Source organism: Martes martes, assembly GCF_963455335.1.
Source record: "Martes martes genome assembly, chromosome: X".
Classification (NCBI taxonomy): Eukaryota; Metazoa; Chordata; class Mammalia; order Carnivora; family Mustelidae; genus Martes; species Martes martes.
In genome coordinates this window covers 9,029,793-9,055,654 of record NC_137897.1, presented here as the reverse complement: position 1 = coordinate 9,055,654, position 25,862 = coordinate 9,029,793, and the positions used below count along the sequence as shown (strand labels likewise).

At 45.2% G+C, this 25,862-nt stretch overlaps 1 protein-coding gene across 1 annotated transcript in view; it reads right to left on the bottom strand.

Moving 5' to 3' along the window:
• Positions 1-389: 389 nt before the first annotated feature.
• EGFL6 (EGF like domain multiple 6) overlaps positions 390-25,862 on the bottom strand; it is a gene marked incomplete at its 5' end in the record, with an annotated part of 62,357 nt that continues 36,884 nt past the window's right edge. The window contains 6 exons of the mRNA XM_080794912.1: positions 390-1,067; positions 8,759-9,021; positions 11,007-11,108; positions 12,965-13,042; positions 14,127-14,453; positions 24,026-24,148. Coding sequence (XP_080651038.1) covers positions 957-1,067; positions 8,759-9,021; positions 11,007-11,108; positions 12,965-13,042; positions 14,127-14,453; positions 24,026-24,148 — 1,004 coding nt within the window. The 3' untranslated portion in view covers positions 390-956. The remainder of the gene's footprint in view (positions 1,068-8,758; positions 9,022-11,006; positions 11,109-12,964; positions 13,043-14,126; positions 14,454-24,025; positions 24,149-25,862) is intronic.

Genomic DNA, 25,862 nt, shown 5'->3' with positions numbered 1-25,862 from the left:
AGCTAATTTGCATTGCACTTATGAGGCCTAATAAAGCATTCCTGTGCTCCCGTAAAAGGAAGTAGTTTTACGAAGTTTTAAGTATATAGAGTGTTTCCAAAGAAAGAAGAAAACCCACATTTTCCAGTAAAGCAAATAATTCTACATATAATGAAACAGAGCATTAACACCACATTTTCTTACTTAGAAAAACTTAAACCATGACACAAGGTCATTAGTTGAATATTATTACAAAGAATTTAAATATACAAGCTTGGCTATAAAAGATCAGGCTCAGCCACTTAGATAAAAATCTAATCTGCGATGTCAGTTTCCAAGAAGTGCCAGAAAAGTCAGAGAAACAGTTCCCTGTGGGGTTTTGTTGTTGTTCTTTATTTTTAATTTTTTTTACATTTTAAACTTTTAAAAGTTTTTATTTATTTATTTGACAGAGAGAGAGATTGAGTCAGCAAGAGAGGGAACACAAGCAGGGGGAGTGGGAGAGGGAGAGGGAGGCTTCCTGCCAAGCAGGGAGCCCGATGCCGGGCTTGATCCCAGGACCCCGGGATCATGACCTGAGCTGAAGATCACTTCGGCTTAACGACTAAGTCACCCAGGTACCCATATTTGTTTGTTTGTTTTTTTAATTCTAAAAATGTTTTATAGAGGTCCATCAATGCATGGAGACAAATCAGATACACTGGAGGAGGGGGCGCTGGGGACAGAGGGGAGGACAGCTGAGCTTTTTCCACACTTCCACATTTTATAAATTCAGAAATGAATGAGTGGTACTATACTGAAAGGCACCTACTGGCACACCTTCCACAAGAAAGACATGTTAAAATAATGTTTCTGTTGGTAGGTTATGATTTTTCATTTTGTTATTTCTACAGTGGGGCGATCTATGATGTTGTATCAGAAAACAGAGAACGGACATAAGAAGCCAAACATAAAGACACAGAAGACCAGAGTGACATTCAGCCAGTTGCAGATAAAAGGTCATCTGGACACAAGCCTGAGAGCAGCACGACGCCGTCCACTGCAATTTCTCCACGTTTGCCCTTGCCGCGTTCTGCTTCAAAAATGACCTAATAATGGAGAAGATTAAAAAAAAAATTACTTCAAACCATTCACGTCAATGATATAAGCCAACTATTTAATAGCAATTAAACAGAACTGAACTCGGGGCACCTGGCCAACTCAGTCAGTGGAGCATGAGACTCTTGAACTTGGGTGGTGAGTTTGAGCCCCATGCTGCATAAAGATTACTTTAAAAAAAGGGGGGGGGACTGAACTCATCAGTCCCTAGGGCGAAGGGACAGGCATTGACATTGCATATATAGTAATGTATTTTCCAAATGTCAGTATCTGCACTGAGAGGATTATATTCAGAGAAAACAGGGTCACTGCCACTCCTAAAAGCATCTGCACAGCCCCGAAAAGCTAAGAAAGGTATGGCAGAAGGAGGATATTTTGGAATTCCCATTTAAAGGGAAAAAGAGCAAAAATAAACAAATGATGTGGTTTTCTTTTCAAAAACCAGGCTAGAAGAAATTCAACATTCCTGGTGAACATCTAATGTAAAACTATATAGTTGAAAGGGAATTATCTTGATATATTCAGATTTGGTAGTTTGTAGTAATATGGCTATTTTTCTTAAAATATTGGCCTTAATACTGGAAATTATTGGGGTGCCACGGTTTTCATGTGATGAGAATTGTTACATAATAGGCTATGATCATTTTTATCCATGATAACATATATCAAATATCTATTATCTATTAATAATCAAAAGAGCAGCAAACTTCTTTATATTTTAGAAATATTTAACGTATGGAGAACAGAGAAAGGATAAATACTAAAAAATGTATCTTAAAATTGGACACAAAATGACAGGACTGACTCATTTAACAAAATTAAAGATGCAGAGTTACTGTTTTATATTCATTCATCCAAAAATATTTATAAAGAAATAGTATTAAAATAAATAATATCTGAATGATGTTTTTCTTTTTTCCCATTACTACAACTTTAAAAAAAAATTTAATGCCAGTAAACAATCAGTGTTATATTAATTTCAAGGGCACAATACAGTGATTCAACAATCCTATACTCAGTGCATGTCATGATAAGTGTGCCCTCCAATGCCTTCCCCCCTTCCCCCAACCCCCCACCTGCTTCCCCTCTGGTGACCATCAGTTTGTTCTCTATAGTTAGGTGTTTTTTGGTGTGTGTGTGTGTCTCTCTCTTTTTTTGGGGGGGTTCATTTGTTTTGGTTCTTAAATTCCACATATGAGTGAAATTATATGGTACTTGTCTTTCTCTGACTGCCTTATTTCACTTAGCATTATATCCTCTAGTCCCATCCACATTACTACAAATGGCAATGTTTCATTCTTTATGTGGCGGAGTGATATTCCATTGTGTATATATACCACATCTTTTTTATCCATTTGTTTATGGATGAACACTTGGGTTGCTTCCGTATCTTGACTATCGTAAATGACGCTGCAATATACATAGGAGTGTATCTATCTTTTCAATTTAGTATTTTTGTTTTCTTTGGGTAAATACTCAGTAGTAGAATTAGTGGATCATATGCTAACTCTGTATTTTTTTTTAATGATTTTATTTATTTATTTGACAGAGAGAGAGTACAAGCAGGGGGAGCAGCAGAGGGAGAGGGAGAAGCAGGCTCCCCAATGCGAGGCTCAATCCCAGCACCCTGGGATCATAATCTGAGCTGAAGGCAGACTCTTAACTGAGCCACCCCGGGTCTGGGTAACTCTGACTTTAATCATTTAAGGAACCTCCATACCGTTTTCCAGTGGCTGCATGGGTTCGCATTCCCACCAACGCTGCACAGGGGTTCCTTCCTCTCTACATCCTCACAAACATTTGCTAGTTCTTGTGTTTTTGATTTTAGCCATTCTGACAGGTATGAGGTGGTAACTTATGGTGGTTTTGATTTGCATTTCCCTGATGATGAGTGATGTGTCTGCTGGCCATCTGTGTCTTCTTTGGAGAAGTATCTTCTACCCGTTTGTTTGTTTGTTTTAGAGAGACAGCATGTGAGCTGGGGAGGAGGGGCAGAGAGAGAGAGAATCCCAAGCAGACTCTGTGCTGATCATGGAGACTGTCACGGGACTTGACCTCATGACCCTGGGATCATGACCCGAGCTGAAATCAAGAGATGGATGCTCAACTGATTGAGTCACCCAGGTGCCCCAACTGTTTTTGTTTTTTTTTTTAAAGATTTTATTTATTTGACAGACAGAGATCACAAGTAGGCAGAGAGGCAGGCAGAGAGAGAGGGAGAAGCAGGCTCCCCGCTGAGCAGAGAGCCCGACACGGGGCTCGATCCCAGGACCCTGAGATCATGACCTGAGCCGAAGGCAGCGGCTTTAACCCACTGAGCCACCCAGGCGTCCCCCCAACTGTTTTTTTAATTGGATTATTTGTGGTTTTTTGGTGTGGGGGTGCATAAGTTCTTTTTTTATTTTTTATTTTTTTAAAAAGATTTTATTTATTTATTTGACAGAGAGAGAGATCACAAGTAGGCAGAGAGGCAGGCAGAGAGAGAAGGGGAAGCAGGCTCCCCGCTGAGCAGAGAGCCCGATACAGGGCTCGATCCCAGGAGCCTGAGAGTATGACCTGAGTGGAAGGCAGAGGCTTAACCCACTGAGCCACCCAGGCACCCCATAAGTTCGTTTTTTAAGATTTTATTTGACACAGAGAGAGGGCACAAGTAGGAGTAGTAACCAAGGGAGAGGAAGTAGTAGGCTCCCCACTGAGCAGGGAACCCAATGTGGGGCTCAATCCTAGGACCCTGGGATTGTAATCTGAGCCAAAGGCAGAAGCTTAACCGATTGAGCCACCCAGGTGCCCCAAGTTGGGTAAGTTCTTTATTTATTTTGGATGCTAACACTGTATCAGTTGTCATTTGCAAATATTTTCTCCCACTCAATAGGTTGTCTTTTAACTTTTTGTTAATTGTTTCTTTTGCTGTGCAGAAGCTTTTTATTCTGATGTAGCCCCAACAGTTTATTTTTTATTTTGTTTCCTTTGCCTTAGAAGACATATCTAGGAAACTGTTGCTGGGAACGATGTCAGAGAAATCACTGCTTTTCTCTCTTCTAGGATTTTTATGTTTTCAGGTCTAACATTTAGGTCTTTAATCCAATTCGAGTTTATTTTTGTGTACGGTATAAGAAAGGGGTCTATTTTAATTCTTTTACATGTAGCTGTCCAGTTTTCCCAACACCATTTGTTGAAGAGACTGTCTTTTCCCCATTGTGTATTTTTGCCTCTGTAGTAGATGAACTGACCATATAAGTGTGGGTTTATTTCTGGTTCTCTATTCTGTTTCATTGATATATGTGTCTATTTTCTGGACAGTTCCATACTGTTTTGATTACTATAGCTTTGTAGTATATCTTGAAATCTGGGGTTATAATACCACCAGCTTTGTTCTTTTTTTCTCAAGATTGCTTAGGCTACTTGGGGTCTTCTGTGGTTCCATACAAATTTTAAGATTATTTGTTCTTGGGGCGCCTGGGTGGTTCAGTGGGTTAAGCCCCTGCCTTTGGCTCAGGTCATGATCTCAGGGTCCTGGGATCGAGCCCCGCAGCAGGTTTTCTGCTCCACGGGGAGTCTGCTTCCCCCGCCCCCAACCTGCCTCTCTGCCTACTTGATCTCTCTCTCTGTCAAATAAATAAAATCTTAAAAAAAATTATTTGTTCTAGTTCTGTGGAAAATGTTGTTGGTATTTTGGTAAGGACTGCATTAAATCTGTAGATTGTTTTGGGTCGTATGGGTATTTTAACAATATTTGTTTTCCAAATCCATGGGAATGGAATATTGTTCCATCCGTTTATATCATCTTCCATTTATTTCATCAATATTTTATAGTTTTCAGAGTACAGTTCTTTCACCTCTTTGGTTACGTTTCTTTCTGGTATTTTATTATTTTTGGTGCAATTATAAATGGGTCAGCTTTCTTAATTTCTCTTTCTGCTCCCTCGTTATTAGTGTAGAGAAATGCAATAGATTTCTGCACATTGATTTTGTATCCTGTGAACTCACTGAATTCATTTGTCAGTTTTAATAGATTTTTGGTGGAACCTTTATGGTTTTCTACATGTAGTATCATGTCATCTGCCAATACTGAAAGTTTAACTTCCTCCTGACCAATTTGGATGCCTTTTATTTTTCTTGTCTGATTGCTGTGGCTAGGACTTCCAGTACTATGTTGAATAGAAGTGGTGAGAGTGGACATCCTTGTCTTGTTCCCAACTTTAGGGGAAAGGCTCTTCCCCACTGAGGATGATGTTAGCTGTGGGTTTCCATATATGGCCTTTATTATGTTGAGGTGTTCTCTCTAAACCTCCTGTGTTGAGCATTTTTATCATGAATGGATGTTGTACCTTGTCAAATACTTTTCCTGCATCCGCTGAAATTATCCTATGGTTTTTATCCTTTCTCTTTTTGATATGGTGGATCCTGTTGACTGATCTGTGAATACTGAACCACTCTAGCATCCCAGACATAAATCCCACTTGATCATAGTAAATGATGTTTTTAAGGTATTGTTGGATTCGGTTTGCTAATATTTTACTGAGAATTTTGCATCTATGTTCATTTGCTGGCCTCATAGAATTAATTTGGATGTTTTCCTTCCTCTTCTATTTTTTTGAAATAGTTTGAGAAGAAGAGGTATTAACTCTTCTTTGAATGTTTGGTAGAATTCACCTGTCAAGCTGTCTGATCCTGGACTTCTGTTTCTTGAGAGATTCTTGATTACTGATTCAATTTCATCATGGGTAATCGGTTTCTTCCAACGGTTGTCTGAGGTATCTATTGACGCTAGATTCTTAGCAACAAGACTCCAGCCTTAGTAAAGATTTCTGTGTCCTGGCCAGGCATGGAAGTTGAAGAGATGGGTGACTTTACGCACGGCATGGGTACAAAGAATATCCATGGCCCCCAGGATGAAGTGAAAATGTGCTGCCCTCTTTTAATATCATGGCTGCTTTTAGCCCTTCAGGAGTGCAGGGCACCCTAGGAAGGGGCGCCCTCCCTCAAGCCTGCATGAGCAAATAGCCGAGATCGAATCCCATCCCGCTCCCCCCTTATTCAGCATCCCCACCCTCCAGTATGCCCCAGTAAGGGTGCCCTTCGTACTGGAAAAGTTCAGGGCATAGGTGCCTTCGTCAGGGCCTGGCTGGGCCCAAGTGTCCCTCTTGACAGAGCAGTGTTGTGTTACAGTGTCCCTGCTGGCTGGGCTCTTTGGCGGTATATTTGCAAAAATGTGTACTAAAAAAAACAAACAAACAAAAAACGCTGTTTTGACGGCACATGCTACTACCTGCCCCCAAGCTACGGTGTTCTATAAAGCACTTCTCAGTATAAAAATTCAGTCATGGAAGTCATGATGAATGCTATGCGGAGGCGTATTTCAATTCTCCAACAGGATGTCAACTATGCATAGCACAGCCCGGTGTCATGGTCCCCAAACCACGCTATAGCCACAACGATGTAAATATGCGGGTTGGGTTTGTATCGATGCAAATATGTTGCATAAACTAGAACCAATGTGCGCATCAGCACTAAACAAGCATGGGAAAGAGGAAAAGAATGGTGAGAAAATTCACCTATAGCCCAATGTATATTTTACCTATAGTCAGATCTCAGGACGTATTTTAAATAAGATGCTCTGCTTCAGTGTGACGCATAGATAAAAAGATATTGAATATAACGTCTGACCCTAGACCCCAGGTTTCCTACTACTGCGTATTATCAAAAAACAGGATTTTCCTTATTTTTTTTTCTAAATTTTTTTAAAAATTTATTTATTTGACAGACAGATCACAAGTAGGCAGAGAGGCAGGCAGAGAGAGAAGGGGAAGCAGGCTCCCAGCCGAGCAGAAAACCTGATGCGGGGCTTGATCCCAGGACTCTGGGATCATGACCTGAGCCGAAGGCAGAGGCTTTAACCCACTGAGCCACCCAGGTGCCCCAGGATTTTCCTTATATTTATGAATCATTCCTCTTTCACAAACAAAGTGTCAACGGAATCCCGATTCATGGATCCACTGATTGCTCTTCTGCAAACCGTTCGTTGGTACTCAGCTGTTCGTGTATCTCCTTCTAGCTTCCACCCTACCTCTTCCCTTCTCACCTCAACTGAGCCTTACACAAGGGTCCACAGTGGCTGCCTCCCAAGCTCTACTCCCTTCCGTCCTCATGTCTCTGTAGGGTGGCCTTCTGCTCCCCTCCAGACAAGCCCTGCAAGGGGCACCAGCCACCTCCTGATAGTCAAACCTGATAGACACTTGTCATTTTTACCCTATGTTCTTCCTGTTTCAACTCATTGACCAACTTCCTCTTGAACGCTGTCCCCATTTCCTTTCTTAAACCCACTGGACAGTGAAGGATTGATCCGGGAGCTCTGGTTTGTCTAAATTGTCTAAACCCTGAACATTCTAAAGAAAGGTTTGGCTCTTGACTGGTTCCTGGGAGATAACCTCTAAGTCCTTGGAATATCTTGTCTCTTAATAGTGTTTTTGGGGGTGCCTGGGTGGCTAAGTTGTTAAGCATCTGCCTTCGGCTTGGGTCATGATCCCAGGATCTTGGGATCAAGCCCCGCATTGGGCTCCCTGCTCTGCTGGGAGCCTGCTTCTCCCTCTCCTACTCCCTCTGCTTGTGTTCCCTCTCTCACTGTCTGTCAAATAAATAAATAAATAAATAAAAATCTTAAAAAAAAAAAAAGTGCTTTTGCCCCTGTCAGATAATGTACGCTAACAATGTGACTTCTAGCGGGGGCCCTGGGTCACAAAGAAAAAATCTGACCTTTGGAGAGGCTGGAGAATGAGTAACAAAGGTCAGCTGTGCAGGCTGTCACGTGGGCAGACGGACCCCCAACAAAAACCCAGAACACCAAGGCTTGGGTGAGCTTTGCTGGTGGGCCACATTTTGTGAGTGTTGTCGCACACCACTGCTGGGAGAACGAAGGGCTGTACGTACAATTCTCCTGAAGGAGGAATACCATAAGCTTGTGCCCGTTCTCTCCCGGACTCTGCCTTAAGCACCTTTTCCCTCTGCTGACTTTATTTCATTGTAATAAACTGTAATCATGAATATAACACATTCTCTGAATTCTGTGAGTCCTTCTAGGGAACCACAGAACCTGAATGGTCTTGGGACCCCAGACAACAGCCACAATCTCAGTTTAATCTAAAAAAACATTTTTAAAATGACCTTCTAGGGCGCCTGGGTGGCTAAGTCGGTTGGGTGCCTGTCTTCGGCTCAGGTCATGGACTCGGGGTTCTGGGATCGAGTCCTGCATCAGGTTTCCTGCTCAGCCGGGAGCCTGCTTCTCCCTCTCCCTCTATCTCCTACTCCAGCGTTCTCTCAGATCAATAAATAAAATCTTAGTAAAGAAATGACCTTCTAGCTTCCATTCATTGGGATAAGTGCTGGGCACTGAATAAATGAGCAAGACATTCTTTTACATATTAAGGACTTTGCAGTCTGGAGTGAGAGGCTGCTGGAGAGGAGCCCGACTCCCGCACAGACCTTGTCTCTAGGGCACGCGATGCGCTTGAACCTGACACGCCAGCGGGGCTGACCCATCGTCTTGCCCATTTTGCTCCAGAATGTAAACTCCTGTAACTGTAGGGAAGAGGTCTTATCTTTGTGGCCCCAGCGCCTAGGTACTTGAGTGTCATGGAAAAACAACGTTAGCATCTCATTTAACACTGGCTTTCTTTCCGCTTACACTTTTGGTAGTGCCGATCCCTTGATACAACGGAACCGTCCCGGTCTTCCACCTCTCGTCCTCACTTCCGGTCTCCTCCCAGGCCAGGATATTGTTACTGTTTTTGACAAACACTCGAAGCTTCCCGACTTTTTCTCCGGCCAGCCGGTAATCAAAGAGCAAGCAGAAGGTGCTTTGGGGCCGCAGGTCTCGGAGGAGGAGTTTCAAGCGGCCGATATCCTTACGGCCTGCCAGGGCCGGGACTGCCATATAGTAGCCAACAGCTGCGAGAGGAAAAGAACCCAGTTAATGGAGCCACTGTATAGGGTCTGCCTATAGTGTCTAAACAGCATAGAAAAGGAATGATAGTTGGAATTAAAAATTTTATAAACTGTTAAAAAAAAAAAAAGAACATGAATGATAGTGTCCTCGAGGGGAAGCTGAAATCCTTTTCATTTCAAACACGGGAACAAAGTTCACATGCTAAAATGGCTTTTAGGGATCACAAAGATGAAATCCTTTATGGTACAGAAAAGGAAACAGGGTCAGAGAAACTGGGGAATTTGTCTGCATTCACAAAGTGTGGTGGTAGCAGATATGCAGTAGGAATCTAATGAAACAGTCTTTTAGCACTGCAGGTAATTTGCAGCTGATGGAGAACTTGTGTTCCAGAACTTTCCACCTTGGTTGCGGGAATGTACTCTCCTCCAGAGTCAGTGGTATGTATGATGGCCAGCTCATTAGGTAGTGTGGCATTTAATCCACAACATACATGAATTTGTCCTAATGGTTTCATGGAGCTCAACCACTTGTAGCGTACGAGTCTGAGTTCTGATTTAGGATGACAGGAGCACATCTATTTCTACAATCCATCTCCTAAGTATCTCTTAACCCGTGGTAGCAGTCATGGCTCATCTCTAATACTCGGGTCATGGCTTTGATGAACCTGGGCAAAAATTCTCATGGAACGGGGTCTCACAGAATGGGGTCTCAATGAAAAGAAGGAATTCCTGTGGAAGCCAGGACTGTCCTGTCTTCTCTCCCAGCTGGTCAGGTTGCCAGATTCAGCAACTAAAGATAAGGACACTCGGGAGAGTCTGCATTTCAGTTAAGGAGCATGTCTGAGATATAGTGAAAAATATTTCCTGCTTATCTGAAATATAGGCATCGTGCCTTTACCTAGCCACTCTGCCAGTGACACCCTCTCTTCAGTGACCCACTGTGGCAGATTTCCCCTTCTCTCTCAGCTAAAGCCCATGTGGACCTGTCCTTGAGATTTCATCCTTCTAAAAATGCTGATTCATCCTGTGTTTCTTCTATTTAACTATGTAGGGAAAGGCAAGCCCACTTAAGAGATCTGAAGGGGACACAGGAGGGAAGAAAGTACGTTTTGAGTGACACAAAGGCTGAGAACTTTGGGGCCATTTGTGAATCGTCTTTGTAAACAGGGGACTTCCCACTGTGGTCTCTAACACATCGTTAGCCTCAGGAGACAGGGAATCCATTTATGCTCCAAATGGGAGCTGTGAGCCAAATGCTCTACCCAAGGGAAAAGACAGGGCCCATCAGTAGCGTTCAACCAAGTGGAAAGGGCTGAAATGCCACAGCTCAGAGCTGAAGTTGAGAAAAATCCAAGTGGCCAGAAAGAAATCTGTAAGCAATCGCTCCTTATGGTATTGATACTTTGAGGGGTGACTGCTAAAACTTTAGGTACAGGTAGAGGTCGTATTTCCTTTCCAGATTTTTCCCACAAAAAGCAAAAACAGAAGCTACAGCACACCATTAGCTGGCAAACTGGGGAAAAGGAACAATTTCTTTTTATCTTTCCCACAATACTCTTAAAATGCACATGAACTTGGGGCTCCTGGCTGGCCCAGTTGGTAGAGTATGCAACTCTGGACTTTGGGGTCAGGAGTTTGAGCCCCACATTGGCATAGAGATTACTTTAAAAAATAGTTTTCCTTTAAAAATCTTTTTAAAAAAATGTACATGAATTCCAGCATCTCTCTCAGCAGCAGGAACTACTATGGAAGAGTTTTGCTGGAACATCCTGGGTGTGGGTGGGGGGTGGGTAAGAGGGGTAAGGCAGAGTATATATGCCGAACCAACTCAGCCACTCGTCAGGGGAGATTTCAGGAAGGTCTAAAACTTTCCAAACACGACAAACAACCCTGACCTAACGAGAGATAAGAGTAATAACCCTACATCACTGGAGAGCCTTCTTTACCTGTGTCCTACCACAGAGCACAAAAGAGTAAAATCTAAATACCATTATCTCGGTCAGCAGGATTCCAGTCAAAGTCATCCTCTATATCCTGCTTCCAGTCACAGACCCCATGGTCAAAGCTGCAGTCAACTGAGATATTTAAATCTGCTGAGAAAAAGGGTACATTTCATAATCATTAAGAGTATTAGAAACATGTCTAACATGTGGAGCTTGGGAAGGCCACGCCACGTTTTCAGTCGCTGTCGAGCACTGAGCTAAGCTACTCCATGGAGCTGCTGCCTTGGCAGCCATTTTGTTTGGCCGAACAGCCTACAGGAGTCTAAAACTGACCTTTGCCCCTCTTGCCAGTGCAAGCCCTAGGGGCAGCCTGCTGAGCCACGAGGAAATGTAAGTTCTTGAGATGACTTCCCAACAGTTCTTGTGATCAACAGTCCGCCCTGTCTCCCAGGGCCATCCTCTTAGGGGACCCTAAGGGTGAACTCCTTTGATTAGACTCCCTTGGAGCTCAACAAGATCCTGATCTTTCTGGTTTGAACTGACCAACCCAGCTTCAGCCCGGGAACCCCAAAGCACTCCATACATGAACACTAATAAGGGCATGTGCCCCAGTTCCTGTCTCTCTCTCTTTCTTTCTTTCTTTTTTTTTTTTTAAATGATTTTATTTACGTATTTAACAGAGAGAGAGAGATCACAAGTACGCAGAGCGGCAGGCAGAGAGAGAGAGAGAGAGGAGGAAGCAGGCTCCCTGCTGAGCAGAGAGCCCGATGCGGGGCTCGATCCCAGGACCCCGAGATCATGACCTGAGCTGAAGCCAGAGGCTTAACCCTCTGAGCCACCCAGGCACCCCCCTGTCTCTCTTTCTTTAAGCACCCTGCCTCGACTTCCCCGTGTGGCCCTCGACATGTGCCATGATCCTCCAGGGCCTGTGACTAATACATTTCTCCATTTCAATTTCCCTAGTGGCCTTTTATTGAACCATCTGGCATTTGGGGACTCTATTTAACAAATATTAATTTTAAAAAGTCACCACAACTGCATGGAGCAGAGATCATGGCTAATGAAATGCGCTTAAGGACAGTGTCAAATCGGATACTCTGTTTCAGTTTAAATCTGTGCGGTCCTTCTGGACAAATTGCTGTTATCATAAAAAAAAAAAAAAATGACTCCTGGTAGCCATGTTCTTCACAATTTAACTTTGTAGCACCGTTCCCAATGCTTAAGTCTGGCCCGGCCTTGTGACTTGCCTTGGCCTACAGAAGATGGAAGCGATGCTGAGCCAGGCCTGAGCCTAGACCTCAAAAGGCCTGTGTGCTTCTACTTGCTTCCTTGGAACCTTGCCACTGCTTCACGAGAACAAGCTTGGCTGGCCTGCTGGAGGATGAGACACCACCTGGAGCAGAGGTGAGTCAGCTCTGGTATCCCAGTTGAGGCCCCAGGCATGCGAGAGGCACAGCTAAGATCGGCCAAGTCACTGAGTCGGCCCACACTGACTGCGGACATGGGTAAGCCCCACCCAGGCCAGCTCAGATCAGCAGAACTACCCAGCTGATCCAGACTCCTAAGCAAAAAGAAATTTCTATCATCGTAGGCCACTGAGGGTCTGTGGTTGTTTGTTACGCAGCACTACTGTGGCAATGGGTAAGGGACACTGGTGCTTGGGCCCGGAACGTGGTACTTTTCATGTTGTGGGCCCTCAGGTGTTGAAGTTAAAGCAACTGAGTCATTTTCTTCCATCTTCAAATATAAACTATCTGCTTCGACCCATCACGCTAGGTGTCTGGCAGGAGGGGTGGAGAGAAGACAGCCTTACTATATTGTCACCACGGGTACTAATCACATAAAGGTATACTATTTTCATACTCGTACCGTGTGTCAGAATGTTCTGATTCTTCCCTTGGGTGTTTAGGAATGGAGCAGTGATTCATACCTCATCATACAAAGACATTAAATGACATGCGACATTGTCAAAGAGCAGACGCTTGGGAAAAAGTATTATTTACCTTTGTGTTCGAGTCTGGATGTAAGTTTTCCATGGACCAGAACCAGACCCAATCCACCTGCTTCATTCACCTTAGGGGCTAAGAAAGAACACGTGGTCAGTTAAGAAAAACCCTGAACTGTCACACGCTAAGAAGGAAACGAATGGACGACTGAACAAAGAGACTTTTCTCATGTGTTCTAATCATAGAATATGTTAGAGCAGAGTTTCCTTAACATTCCCAAAGCATTCACATTGGTTTCACTTCCCTTATCTAGAACATCGTTTTCCAAAGATGTCCTAAGCATCTATACTAGTAACATGTCCCTTCTCAGCAGGGTTTGGAAATATACATTCTTGAGATTTTCACTCTCTATTAGAGGCGATAATGCCTTGGATAGGTGTGCCTGGGTCTACTTTTCATTTGTTTAAATCTAACAGCCGTGGAGCCAAGGACACACAAGGCAAAAAACAGGCAGCAACAAACGCCCCACGAGAAAGAAATGCAAAGTCTCGGCCTGGGCGTGTGTGTGTGTGTGTGTGCGTGCGCGCGCGCGCACGCAGTGGCTGGTTATCTAGAAACTGCCCTAGAGGGGCTGAGACTCCTGGTGGGGTCCCACAGAGCAACCAGTGAGTAGGGCAGTCATCCAGTTCATGGAGAAAACTTAAGCTCATCTACAGAATATTTCTCCCTACAACTGTCATTTGGGCCTTTAAATTGTAGCCACGCCACTGTTTTAGGACCCTTGCAATGAGCGGGCTGATTCAAAGTGCCTTCAAGGAGTAAAAAGGCAGAGCTTGGGAGATCTGCTTGGATCCGGGGTCTCTCTGGTTTGGGGGTGCACTGTGTGGACAGCCAGGTAACCAGACAACTATGCTTGTAGAGTAAGCAAGTGTGCTTGGTGGGGAGCAGAAAGAGGATCTGCATCGAATAGGAACCCACCCCCCACCCTACCCCCGAAAGGGGAAAAGACAGATCCTCCCTTGTTTACCACAGCAGTAAATTTGATTTGGGATTTGCTGAAGATGTTGCTATCCAGAGCTTACAGAGAACCCTGCTTCTTAAGGATCAGCAAGGAACCCAATTTTACTTCAGGTACAAAGCTGTCTTTTCTTCTTTCACTTGCCAGGAGAAGTCACAACTCATTTTTCATAAAATGTAAAATAACAAAAATGTTACTCACAGAACACATCTCCTCGAAGGCTTTGCTCCCATTCTATGTGGTTCTTCAGGGCTTTCTCATTTTTTTTCTCGTCCTCAAGCCTCTCTTTCCTTCTCCCTTCCTTCTGTTTTTTTCCTCCATTGGAGTTCCTAGCTCTGGAAACAGTCTCTTCAGAGTTGAGGGGTCGCAAGTTAACCTTAGGGGCAGGAGTTCCAGAAGGTTCTGTGATGACATTTTGAATTTTCACCTTCTTTTTCATGCTGTTTTTGTGAGCCAGCAACTTCTTGATTCTGTCTTTGATGGTACCGGGTGCTCTGAGGACTTCCTTCACAGAATTTTCAGGGATAACTAAAATAAACAATCAAGGTGGGACATTTCACATTGGCTGTTAATTGGGTCCCTCACGAAAAATGTAACATTTAAAGTGTGGTAAATGAATGTTTCCAGAATTAACCCACATGAGGCTCTACCTCTCGATGTTTCTGAAGTAGGCTCCATGCCCAACATGGGGCTTGAATTCAACGACCCTCAGATCAAGAGTCGCACGGTTTACCAACTGAGCCAGCCAAGTGTCCCACTAGCACTTGATATTCTAGGAAGAACTATATTTGCATCTATTTAAGGCAGTTCCAACGTTATGGTAGTATCTTAGCTACCTTTCGTTAGAGGACATGCTTTTGTTTTGCTTCAGTTACTGCAGTGAAATAAATACTTTCTCCTCCCAAGGTGGGCTACAGATCCCACAGTGATGGGTTTTCCAGGTCCTCTACTCTTTCTGCATTCATACTGATGTTCTTCAAAGCTGGTGTTGTTCGGGCAACCTACTGATTTGTCCAAATTTGATGTTCTAAGATTACAGCGATAGCGATAGCTTGAACCATATAAACTGCCAATAATGGACCACTTATAACCTCTAAAAGTGGTGATTTATGGTTCAATGTATACAGACCCAATTTTTCTTCTCTGTTCTCTCTCCCCTTTGAATCTCTTTACTTCAATCAACTACTATCTAAAACTAAATGATTTTATTTATTGAATATTTAGAGAGGCTTCCGTATCTACTATCTTACACTCATTTTTTATTTCTCACTAGTAAATTAAGTTGTTTTTAGAAATGCACTTATAAAAAATATAAAATAGGGCACCTGGGTGGCTCAGTTGGTTAAGCATCTGCCTTCAGCTCAGGTCATGATCCCGGGGTCCTGGGATCGAGCCCTGTGTCGGGCTCCCTGCTCAGTGGGAACCCTGCTTCTCCCTCTTCCACTCCCCCTGCCTGTGTTCCCTCTCTCGCTCTGTCAAATAAATAAACAAAATCCTAATATATATATATTATATATATATAATATATATATATTTAAAATATGAATAAAATAAAAATTAAAAAATATATATAATCTCAACACTTCCAGGTTGATTCTTCTTACCCGCCCCCCCTTAACCAATGTCCCTGGTGGGGACAGAATATGTTTGTGTGGAAGAACACAAGAGGTGGAACGGTCATTTAGCCCAATACCTCTGTTCTGTAGATGATGTAACTGGGTGATGCTGAGTCACTAGCCTAAAGTCACTCAGCTACCAGGGGCAGAGTTAGAATTTGAGGGTCAAGAAGATGAGTGACCCCTTTTCCCGTTCTATGTACATGGCAGGTTTATTCCCGTTTTAGGGTTATGGATTACTTTTTTCTAGACTGGTTCAAATTCCTTGAGATCTAAGGTCCAAAGATACATGCCCTTTTTCCAGGGATCTACTCATGAAAATTAAGAATACCCAACTGATATTTAAAAAAAAAAAAAAAGGTAATTTTGTTTTTAAAGATTTTACTTATTTATTTGACAGAAAGAGAGAGCACAAGCAGGGGGAGCAGCAGCCAGAGGGAGAGGGAGAAGCAGACTCCCCACTGAGCAGGGAGCCTAATGTGGAGCTCTACCCCAGGACCCTGGGATCATGACCTGAGCTGAAGGCAGATGCCTAATGAACTGAGTCACCCAGGTACCCCCAAAAAGGTAATTTTTAAAGAATTAAAAACAGTGATCTCTAAAATCAGATATATTGTCCTTTTATAAAATACCTTGGCATGTGCCAGTCTAAGACTAGGCAAGAAAGGGCCTGATAACGCCTGAACCAATTCACTCAATGCTATTACTTGGACATAATTTAGATGAAAATGAAATAAGGGAGTAGACATTAAGTTCAGTGCCTATAAAGAATGCTAGGAAAAGAAACTGGATTGGGATTTTATTAGAATATCTGTCTTAGAAATCGTCTAATCTCTTCTCTCACTCAGTTCCTTGTCCACCATTTGGCTGATTCAATCTGTACCAAAGAATAGAAGAATAAACGAGAAGAAGTCTACAATATTTGGGAAAATCAAAAGAAGGGGGAACAATGCTTTGAACATATATATATGCTCTTAATTAACACATCACTCTCAGTTTTAAATCAATCTAAAGCTGTTATAGCAAGAGCTGCATTTCCCTTTTCAATGAAATGTTCGAGCCGCTTATCAGCGCGACAGTCTGTACCTACAGGCTGGAAACCAGCTACTAGTAATACAAGTAATGTATCATTACTCCTTTTCCCGACCTTTGGATGGCCTGTTTCAGCCACTCTGCAAGAGGCTGCATGTTAAGCTTGGACTGGAAGGCGCTGATCATATGGACTTTCCTCTGGAGGTCCCACTGTGTAATTTGGTCAACGGTTCCCTGAGTCTTTTCCCAAGACCTCACATGAAAAAGTAACAGGGAACATTCATTCCCTGGAAATTTCCTTCATGCAATCAGTAACATAAAACTAAGGATCTTTACTAAATAACGGGGAAGAGGATTTCAACCCACATCAGGCAAACCTAATCATCTACTTTCAGTTTCTGCTTTGAAGTTTGGATTTTTTTCCTACTGAAAAAAAAAAAAAATCAAACCAACACAACCTTTGTGGTGTCAACAATTTCACCACTTTAGTATGTAAAAAGAGCTGGGGCAAGGGAAAAAAGCTAGGCATACGCATGACTATGAATGCTTAGATGTGGCTTTTTTTTTTTTTTTAAGATTTTATTTATTTCTTTGACAGACAGAGATCACAAGTAGGCAGAGAGGCAGGCAGAGAGAGAGAGAGGGAGGAGCAGGCTCCCTGCTGAGCAGAGAGCCCCATGTGGGACTCGGATGTGGGACTCGATCCCAGGACCCTGGGATCATGACCTGAGCGGAAGGCAGAGGCTTTAAACCACTGAGCTACCCAGGTGTCCTGATAAATGTGGCTTTATCTAGATATTGCTGTTTCAAACTTGACTTAACGGGTGACTATGTCTCTTAAACATTTCTTTCTTTTTTTTTTTTTAAAGATTTTATTTATTTGACAGAGATCACAAACAGGCAGAGAGGCAGGCAGAGAGAGAGAGAGAGGAGGAAGCAGGTTTCCTGCTGAGCAGAGAGCCCGACGCGGGGCTCGATCCCAGGACCCTGAGATCATGACCCGAGCCGAAGGCAGAGGCTTAACCCAGTGAGCCACCCAGGCGCCCCTCTTAAACATTTCTTGATTAATGCACCATCTTCTTGGGAATATAAACACGTGGGAGAAGAAGTTACAGTAGGAGGGTCACTGGCACGCGTGGGGATCACAGACTTAAAAACAGGGAATTTCAGAGTTTTCAGAATCACAGTCCCTTCTTCTACTGACATTATTTCTTCAGAGAGATTGGAGAGTTCTCTAAATATCCACTTTGTCAAAAACTTCTACCTACCTGAAAATCTTAACTTTAGAGAAGATCGCTATGATGTGAGAACATCTTTGCCAAGAGGAACAGGACTCTGACATTCCTTCACCTGGGCTAGGTTCATCAGATGAGCTCAAACTACCCCGCAGGAGAAAGGTTCCTCTCATCTGAACTCTGTGCGCTGCGCTGGGACGAGAGGCTGCATCACAGGTGAGGACAGGACTGTGCCATGGGGCCCAGCAGACAGGGCGGGGCTGGGATGGCAGAAAGACTGAGCCACGGCAGCTTGCTGTGGAGTGACCCATGAGCGCTCTCCGTCCCCGAGGAGTAGCCACAGGTCACGGCACCCCTAACCTGTGCTTAAGCACACAGCGCCTGGAGCCCCCTTCCCTGCATCCTCTGGGCATTTGTCCTCAAGCCAATACTTAACTCCTCTTTGCCTCAGTTTACCCATTTGTAAAGTTGGGGGGAAAATAGGGTTTTTGTGAGGTTTAAATGGGCAAATACATGTCAATTACTAAGATTAGTGCGGAACATATATTTGGCCTGTTTGCTCTTCTTTTTATTTGTTTATTTATAAAAAGGTTTTGTTTGTTTATTTCTTTATTTATTTGAGAGAGGAAGGGAGATGGGGAGAGAGAGAGAGAGTCTGAGGCAGACTGCGTGCTGAGCAGAGAACTCAGTGCGGGACTCGATCCCACAACCCTGAGATCATGATCTGAACCGAAACCAAGAGTTGAACATTTAACCGACTGAGCCACCCAGGCGCCCCTGTTTGCTATTATTTTTAAATGCTGAAAATCTTTTACTGAGTTAAAAAGGTATTTTTGGAGGCCATCCCTCCAAACATCTAAGGTTTCCATTATAATTGAAAGAAGAAAGTTGGAATGGCCCATTGTAGCCACGCCTGTGATCTTAACTATGTGGTCTATAAACTGAATTAGATCAAGAGCACATTTCTTTTTTTTTTTTTTAAGATTTTATTTATTTATTTGACAGACAGAGATCACAAGTAGGCAGAGAGGCAGGCAGAGAGAGAGGGAGAAGCAGGCTCCCTGCTGAGCAGAGAGCCCGATGCGGGGCTCGATCCCAGGACCCTGAGACCATGACCTGAGCTGAAGGCAGAGGCTTTAACCAACCCACTGAGCCACCCAGGCGCCCCCAAGAGCGCATTTCTAACGACTAAGGAAATGCTTTTGATGGGAACAATTGTTGAATTCTGCTAAAGAAGCCATTGCCATGATCACTCCTATGACTAGTGCACAATTATTGAGTGTTTGATATATTCTGGGCTGGAACCAAGCCCTTTATTTTTATTTTTTATTTTTTTTTTAAGATTTTATTTATTTATTTGACAGACAGATCACAAGTAGGCAGAGAGGCAGGCAGAGAGAGAGGAGGAAGCAGGCTCCCTGCTGAGCAAAGAGCCAGACGTGGGGCTCAATCCCAGGACCGAGCGGAAGGCAGCGGCTCAGCCCACTGAGCCACCCAGGCGCCCCCCCCAAGTCCTTTATATGGACATTTTTTTAATATGGATTATTTCATGTAATCATCAAAAGAATACTAAGGGCTAGATATCATTATCTGTATTTTTTAGATGTGGAAACTGGAGCCCTAAAGGTGAAATTGCTTGTTTACAACCCACAGGTAGTAGGCCAAGGTAATGCGGCTCTAGAAGCCATGCTCCTGGTAACAAAGTGACATCGTTTCCTTTCCTAAACTGACTCACTACCCAAGTCAGGTAATACTGAAGTTTTGATCTGCTTAGAATGAGTAGAGCTACTGTCAAATTAAGACCAAATTATCTATGGGGCGCCTGGGTGGCTCAGTGGGTTAAAGTCTCTGCCTTCGGCTCAGGTCATGATCCCAGAGTTCTGGGATCAAGCCCCGCATCAGGTTTTCTGCTCGGCTGGGAGCCTGCTTCCCCTTCTCTCTCTGCCTGCCTTTGTTTCTGCCTACTTGTGATCTCTGTCAAATAAATAAATAAAATCTTAAAAAAAAAAAAAAGACCAAATTATCTAACAGTGTAGTATTAATACTCACATGTATTAGACCAGGAAGAAACCATACACATCTGCATAAAAGGTACTCCATCCCCTGGGCACATATGTGCACAAGGACAGTCTACTAACTCCTCTTGTTTTTTTTTCCCCCCTTGGGGACGGGGGAGGAGGAGAGGGAGAGAGAGAATCTGACGCCGGTTCCATGGAGCCTGACTCCAGGCTGGATCTCACGACCCTGAGATCATGAAATCTAGAATCCGACGCTTAACTGACCAAGCCACCTGGATGCCCCCTAACTCCTCTTCCGTACTACAACATGGAGTCTGGACTTCGGCAAAAACAATGAACCCATAATAGAAGTTGCTGTATCAGTGCTGTATGTTATGTGACAGCAATTCATGTGCACACAAATGCATTTTACAATATAATGTTTTGTAATGCGGCAAGCTAACTGAACGGGATTCTCAATTTTTTTTTTTGTTAAGATTTTATTTATTTATTTGACAGAGATCACAAGCAGGCAGAGAGGCAGGCAGAGAGAGAGGAAAGGAAGCAGGCTCCCTGCTGAGCAGAGAGCCCGATGCAGGGCTTGATCCCAGGACCCTGGGATCATGACCTGCGCCGAAGGCAGAGGTTCCAACCCACTGAGCCACCCAGGTGCCCCTGAACGGGATTCTCAATTTTGTTTGCATGACTTTCCTACGCACGTTAGAGTGAATCTGGGGCCATCCTTTCGGCATTGTGGTTAAGAGTCTGTTAAGATCAATTTTCAACAGAGACACGGCTATTTATTTTACAAAGGATCAAAGCAGAATGGAAAGGGCTGGGCAAGTAATACGGTGAATGACCCAAAGACGGTTTTCTCTTTTACATAAACATTCTGGCGAGAGATGAAGAAAAAATCCAGCTGCAGAATGGGCAGGGACGAAACGAATGGTTTCAAGGTACCAAACAGAACATTGTGAGGAATTTGAGGTTCCAAAGAATACAGAAAAATTTTGCTTTATCCAAGAATACGCCTAAAGCTGGATGGTCAAAGAAAAACGGAAGTCTTAACATAAGAAATGTTTGTGTTGATGTGGGATTTATCATTTCAAAACGCTAGGGGACAATATAGAAAATGTGGGCTATCCGGCTGCAGGCTTTGGGACACTGCCTTCATTTGGACATGAGTAACACATGGTGGGGGCGCCTGGGGGGGCTCAGTCAGTTAAGTGTCCGACTCTTGATTTTGGCTCGGGTCATGAGCTCAGGGTCAGAAGGCTGAGCCCCACACTGGGCCCCACGCTCAGCGGGGGAGTCTGCTTCAGATCCCCTCTCTCCCTCTGCCCGTCCACTTGCTCACACGCTCTCTCTCTAAAATAAATAAATAAAATCTTAAAAAAAAAATAACAATTTCAAGAGGGTTCAATGAGCAGGAAGGAAGGTGACCCCAGGTTTATTCTGGGCAGTTTTTGCTTTGATTCTTAGGCCTGGGGCTGGGGGTGGGTATGTGGAGGTGAGTTGCCCGGTTCCTGCAACAAGGGTTTGCCTGAGGCATCTCTTCTGCATGCACAGCATTTGTGCATTTGCCATTACAGAATTTCAGATCGAGGAGTAGCTGGCCCTTGGCACAAATAGCAATAACCACAGCTAACTTTACTGAGCATCTACTATGTGCTCGGCGGAACGAAGCTCTCTACCTAGATTACCTCAATGCGAACCTCACAATGCGCTTGAGAGGTACCTGTCTGAATGAGAGTTCCCCCAAGCAGAACCGGAAACAGATACCAAGGATTTGGGTGCAGGGGGTTTATGGGAGGTGATCCCAGAAGGCAGACGTGGGGGAAGGCTAAAGACAGTACCTCAATGGGCAGGAAATCGCTGTGGGTAAGGGGCTCAGTCCTGCTGGGGACATCTGGGAACCAATGTAGAACACATCTCAGAACTGTCCCAGCCTGCGACCACTCAGGGTATTTGTCCAGACTCCTGGGGCGCATTGGTTGAGGGCTGTCCTTGCAAAGGGGCTGAGCAGTGCTCTAGAGAAAGCGCATGGCCACGTGCAGGGAGCCCGGGGCACGGGGGCTGAGGATCCGCATGAACTGTCCGCCCCGCCTTGCTGAAGCTAGGGGGCGCCCGCGGACCGGGGCCTGGCTCATCACAAGGTGTGCAGGAGAAAGCGGAGTTTGGAGAGGTTAAGACAACTTACTAAAGGTCCCCGGCAGGACGGCTCTGTAACCCCACCTCCAGCCCAAGGCTGGAATCCTGCCAAGAGAGCCTAGAGCCGGGCCTGGAAGGCTGCACGGTAGAATGTGTCCCTGGGCCGGGCTCCAGGGTCCGCTCTCAGACCCCTGGCCAGCCTTCGTAAGAGAGAATGTAGGCTCCACCTATTGGTCCCGCTCTGCTTTGGGAAGTCACCTTTTTAAAAAATATTTTAAGATTTTATTTATTTATTTGAGAGACACAGAAAGCAAGAGAGACCGCAGAGGGTGAGGGAGAAGCAGACTCCCCGCTGAGCAGGGAGCCGCACACGGGACTCGATCCCACCACCCCGGAATCACCACCTGAGGCAAAGGCAGACGCTCCACCGACGGAGGCACCCGGGCGCCTCTGGGAAGTCGCATTTATTCCACATCGCTTCAAATATGCGCGGGCACCATTTGTACTCCTCCACGCTGTTCCTCCCGGACGAGAAGCTGCCCGGGTCTTCCGGCATTCCTCAGAGGATGCGATCTCCCGCCTCCTCTTCCTTCTGCACACACTCCTGTCCGGCCGCTCTCAGCCACAGCCCACGGGGCACCGGGAACCTTTACACCTCCGCTGCTCGGAGTCGGTCACGGCGCGGACACTGTGTTTGCCATCGGAGCGGCCTCTCTGCCGTGTCCGTGTCATCGGGACCGCTGGCCGCCCGAGGGCATGGGAGGCCAAGGCCGAGGCCCAGCCTGCAGCCACATGTGTCGCAAGATGTGGGGAGTCTGCTAAGGGCGCACAGGGGAGCGGAGGCGGGGCAGTCAGCAGACCCAGGCACTCGACAAGCCAGCGCTCAAAGGGACAAGGGCAGCCGGATAGACCTGCGTGACTCTGAACGCTGTGAGACACTTGCCAAGACAGCAACCTCACCGTCGTCCCTGCCAGCTTGCCTTGGTACACATTCTGGTCCTCTTCGGGACTTCCAGTTTCCTTTTTGGGCACAAGGGGGGATGACGTATTTTTTGTCCCTACTTCCAAGCTGAGTGAACCGAGAGCGGCTGTGTGGTTGTCGGTGCTTCTTTCCCCGCCGTGACAAATGCCAAGGCCTCGGACTGATACTGCGGTGCCGTAGGATGATGGCGCCTCTGCCGGCGTGGCTCCCTAAGTGACCACGCGGAGAAGAAACCCCAGACAACTCTCCCTGGACACAGTATGAGTGAGCAGTAACCCACCACTGTTGTCCTAGCTGTTCACAGCAGGGACATTTTCCGGTTATACATTTGGTTTGTCAATTTAAGATTTTGGCACCTAAGCATTAAGGAATTCACGAACATGGAAAATGGGACTCTTTGCTAAAATTGTGAATCAGGGACGCCTGGGTGGCTCAGTCGGTTAAGCGTCTGCCTTCGGCCTAGGTCATGATCCCAGGGTTCTGGGATCGAGCCCTGCGTGGAGCTCCCTGCTCAGTGGGGAGTCTGCTTCTCCCTCTTCCTCTGCCCCTCCCCCGCTAGTCCTCTCTCTCTAATAAATAAATAGAATCTTTAAAAAAAATGTGAATGTAGGTTTGAGGATGACTGATAAAATGACATCAGCTTCATCATACTTTCGGTTGTGTGTTCCGGAAGAAGTTTGAATTCATGTGGTTAAAAAGTGTGTAGTCCTGAGGTACTGATGTTTTAGGATGGCTTGTTACCGCACCATAACCTACCCCATCCTGCTGGATAACATTCGCATGGCGCCATTTGGCCTTAAAGCTTATTTTCAGTATTTGAAAGGAAGTTGTGACCGGAGAAATATCCAGGACCTTTGCTGGTCTTTAAGTTCGGTGCCCACAACTTCAGTGAGTGATGAAGGTGTGGTCTGATTAGTAGAGAAGACTGAGGCATAGTGAAAATTTTCAAATATGGCACACGCAAGCTATCACACGTGCAGAGAGACAGAGACACACACAGAGGGACAAATGAAGGGAGGAAGGAAGGAGATATGGCAAGAACCCTTTACTGTGGATAGCTAAGATGCCACGAGCAAGCGCTACTTACCAGAACACTGAAGTCCATTGCCTTTGTACCCCTGCTTGCATTTACACTTGAAGGACCCTTGGGTATTGAGGCAATTGGCGTAGAGGCTGCACATATGGGTATTCATGGCGCACTCGTTCATATCTAAAAATGAGAGTGTTCCCGTGAACAACTCTGTGGCAGCAGGGCTTGCTAGAAGGCGACCGCATACCTACTCTAAGACCGTCACTCGAGCAACCCCAGGGCCAACCACCCAGCACTGCCAAACGAACCGAGTGCGGTCTGAGAACCGAGAGGTGTTCGGTACCCCCGACGCCTTGGCACAGAGCCCGGCCTCAGCCTGACACCAGCACACGGCAGGGAGCTGGGAGGGCTCTTCGCGGTCCACTGCCCCCGTGGCAACCCCGACTGCTTATCAACACCACTGAAATCTGTAAGATGCTCAAGTTTTTTTGTTAACTTTTTCATCCGTCTAATTCAGAAATAACAGTATTAGAAAATAAATTCTACATGTGGAAGGGCTTGGGACGCCTAACCAACAAAGGATAAGGGGGCTCTGAACCGCTGACATCATCTGAACTCATAGGCATTCTGTTCAAAGCTGCCGGGAGCCGGGTCAGGCTGGTCCGAGCTCGTCTGCTGGATGGAGACCAGGAAAGTTGGCCGAATCCCACCCGAGCGAGCCGCTCATTAGCTCCCTTCTCCATCTCACCTGCTCTCCATGCTTTGGGAGACGTGTGCCCACAAAATAGTTCATTGTTTCGAATTTAGCCACCAAAGGAGCTCAGATGCTAATCTTTTTTTTTTTTTTTTTTTTTTTTTAGATTTTATTTATTTATTTGAGAGAGAGAGAGAGAGAGCATGAGAAGGGGGAGGGTCAAAGGGAGAAGCAGACTCCCTGCCGAGCGGGGAGCCTGATGTGGGACTCAATCCTGGGACTCCAGGATCATGACCTGAGCCGAAGGCAGTCGCTTAACCAACTGAGCCACCTAGGCGTCCCAGATGCTAATCTTAATCACTTAGAATCACAAGATGCATTTCCCTTTGAAGCTCTCCATATGCTTTCCCACCCCATCCAGATGAACCCCCTAGGTATCAGCGAACAGGCTTCTTTGTGATGCGGCTTTGCCGAGCTACGGGTGTCTGCAGCAGGGCCCGGAGGCCAGGCCCCCAAGAAACATGGATTTTATGAGCCTGTGTATGCCAGCCTCTGTGTTTCAAAGGATTTGAGTGCAGATAGATGTGGAGGCTTCAGGATGCTGTGGATGGGGGGTTGAATGAAATCCTACTTTCCCCCCAACCCGCCAGCGTTCCCATTATACAAACATTTGCTCCACATGCTACACAAAGAGGCATCTACAGGGAACCCGGATCTCCCTTCACCGTAGGGCAGGCCCCATCCTGCGTTGTAGCAAGGACGATGTGAGTGTGTCCAAGGGCTCCCAGACACCCCCCTTCACTTGCTCATTCAGGCTTGGAATCCCTTCACTAAAGGCCAAGATATTTTATTTCACACAGATCAGGCCAAGAGCTGACTGAGACCAGAATCTTATCAGAGGGTGGCTTTGGTGACCCACCGAACGTTTTAGGGGATTTGGAGCTTGAACCACGACAGGGCTGAAGAGGGAAAGAGACTGTGCCTTCAGCCCGCTCACATAGTTTTCTAAAGCCACCTACAAAGGAAACTATTATGAACAGATCACTGAGATCAAGACCAAACGGGCCTTTTTACTCTTCCTTTTGTGCTTTCTTGTTCCCTTTTTTAGATATGTATCCGGGGAATCCAAAATTAAAAAGAAAACTAACTGAATTTTCAAAAAATCCACAAAAATCATCTCAAGATATTTGCCCGCAAAGC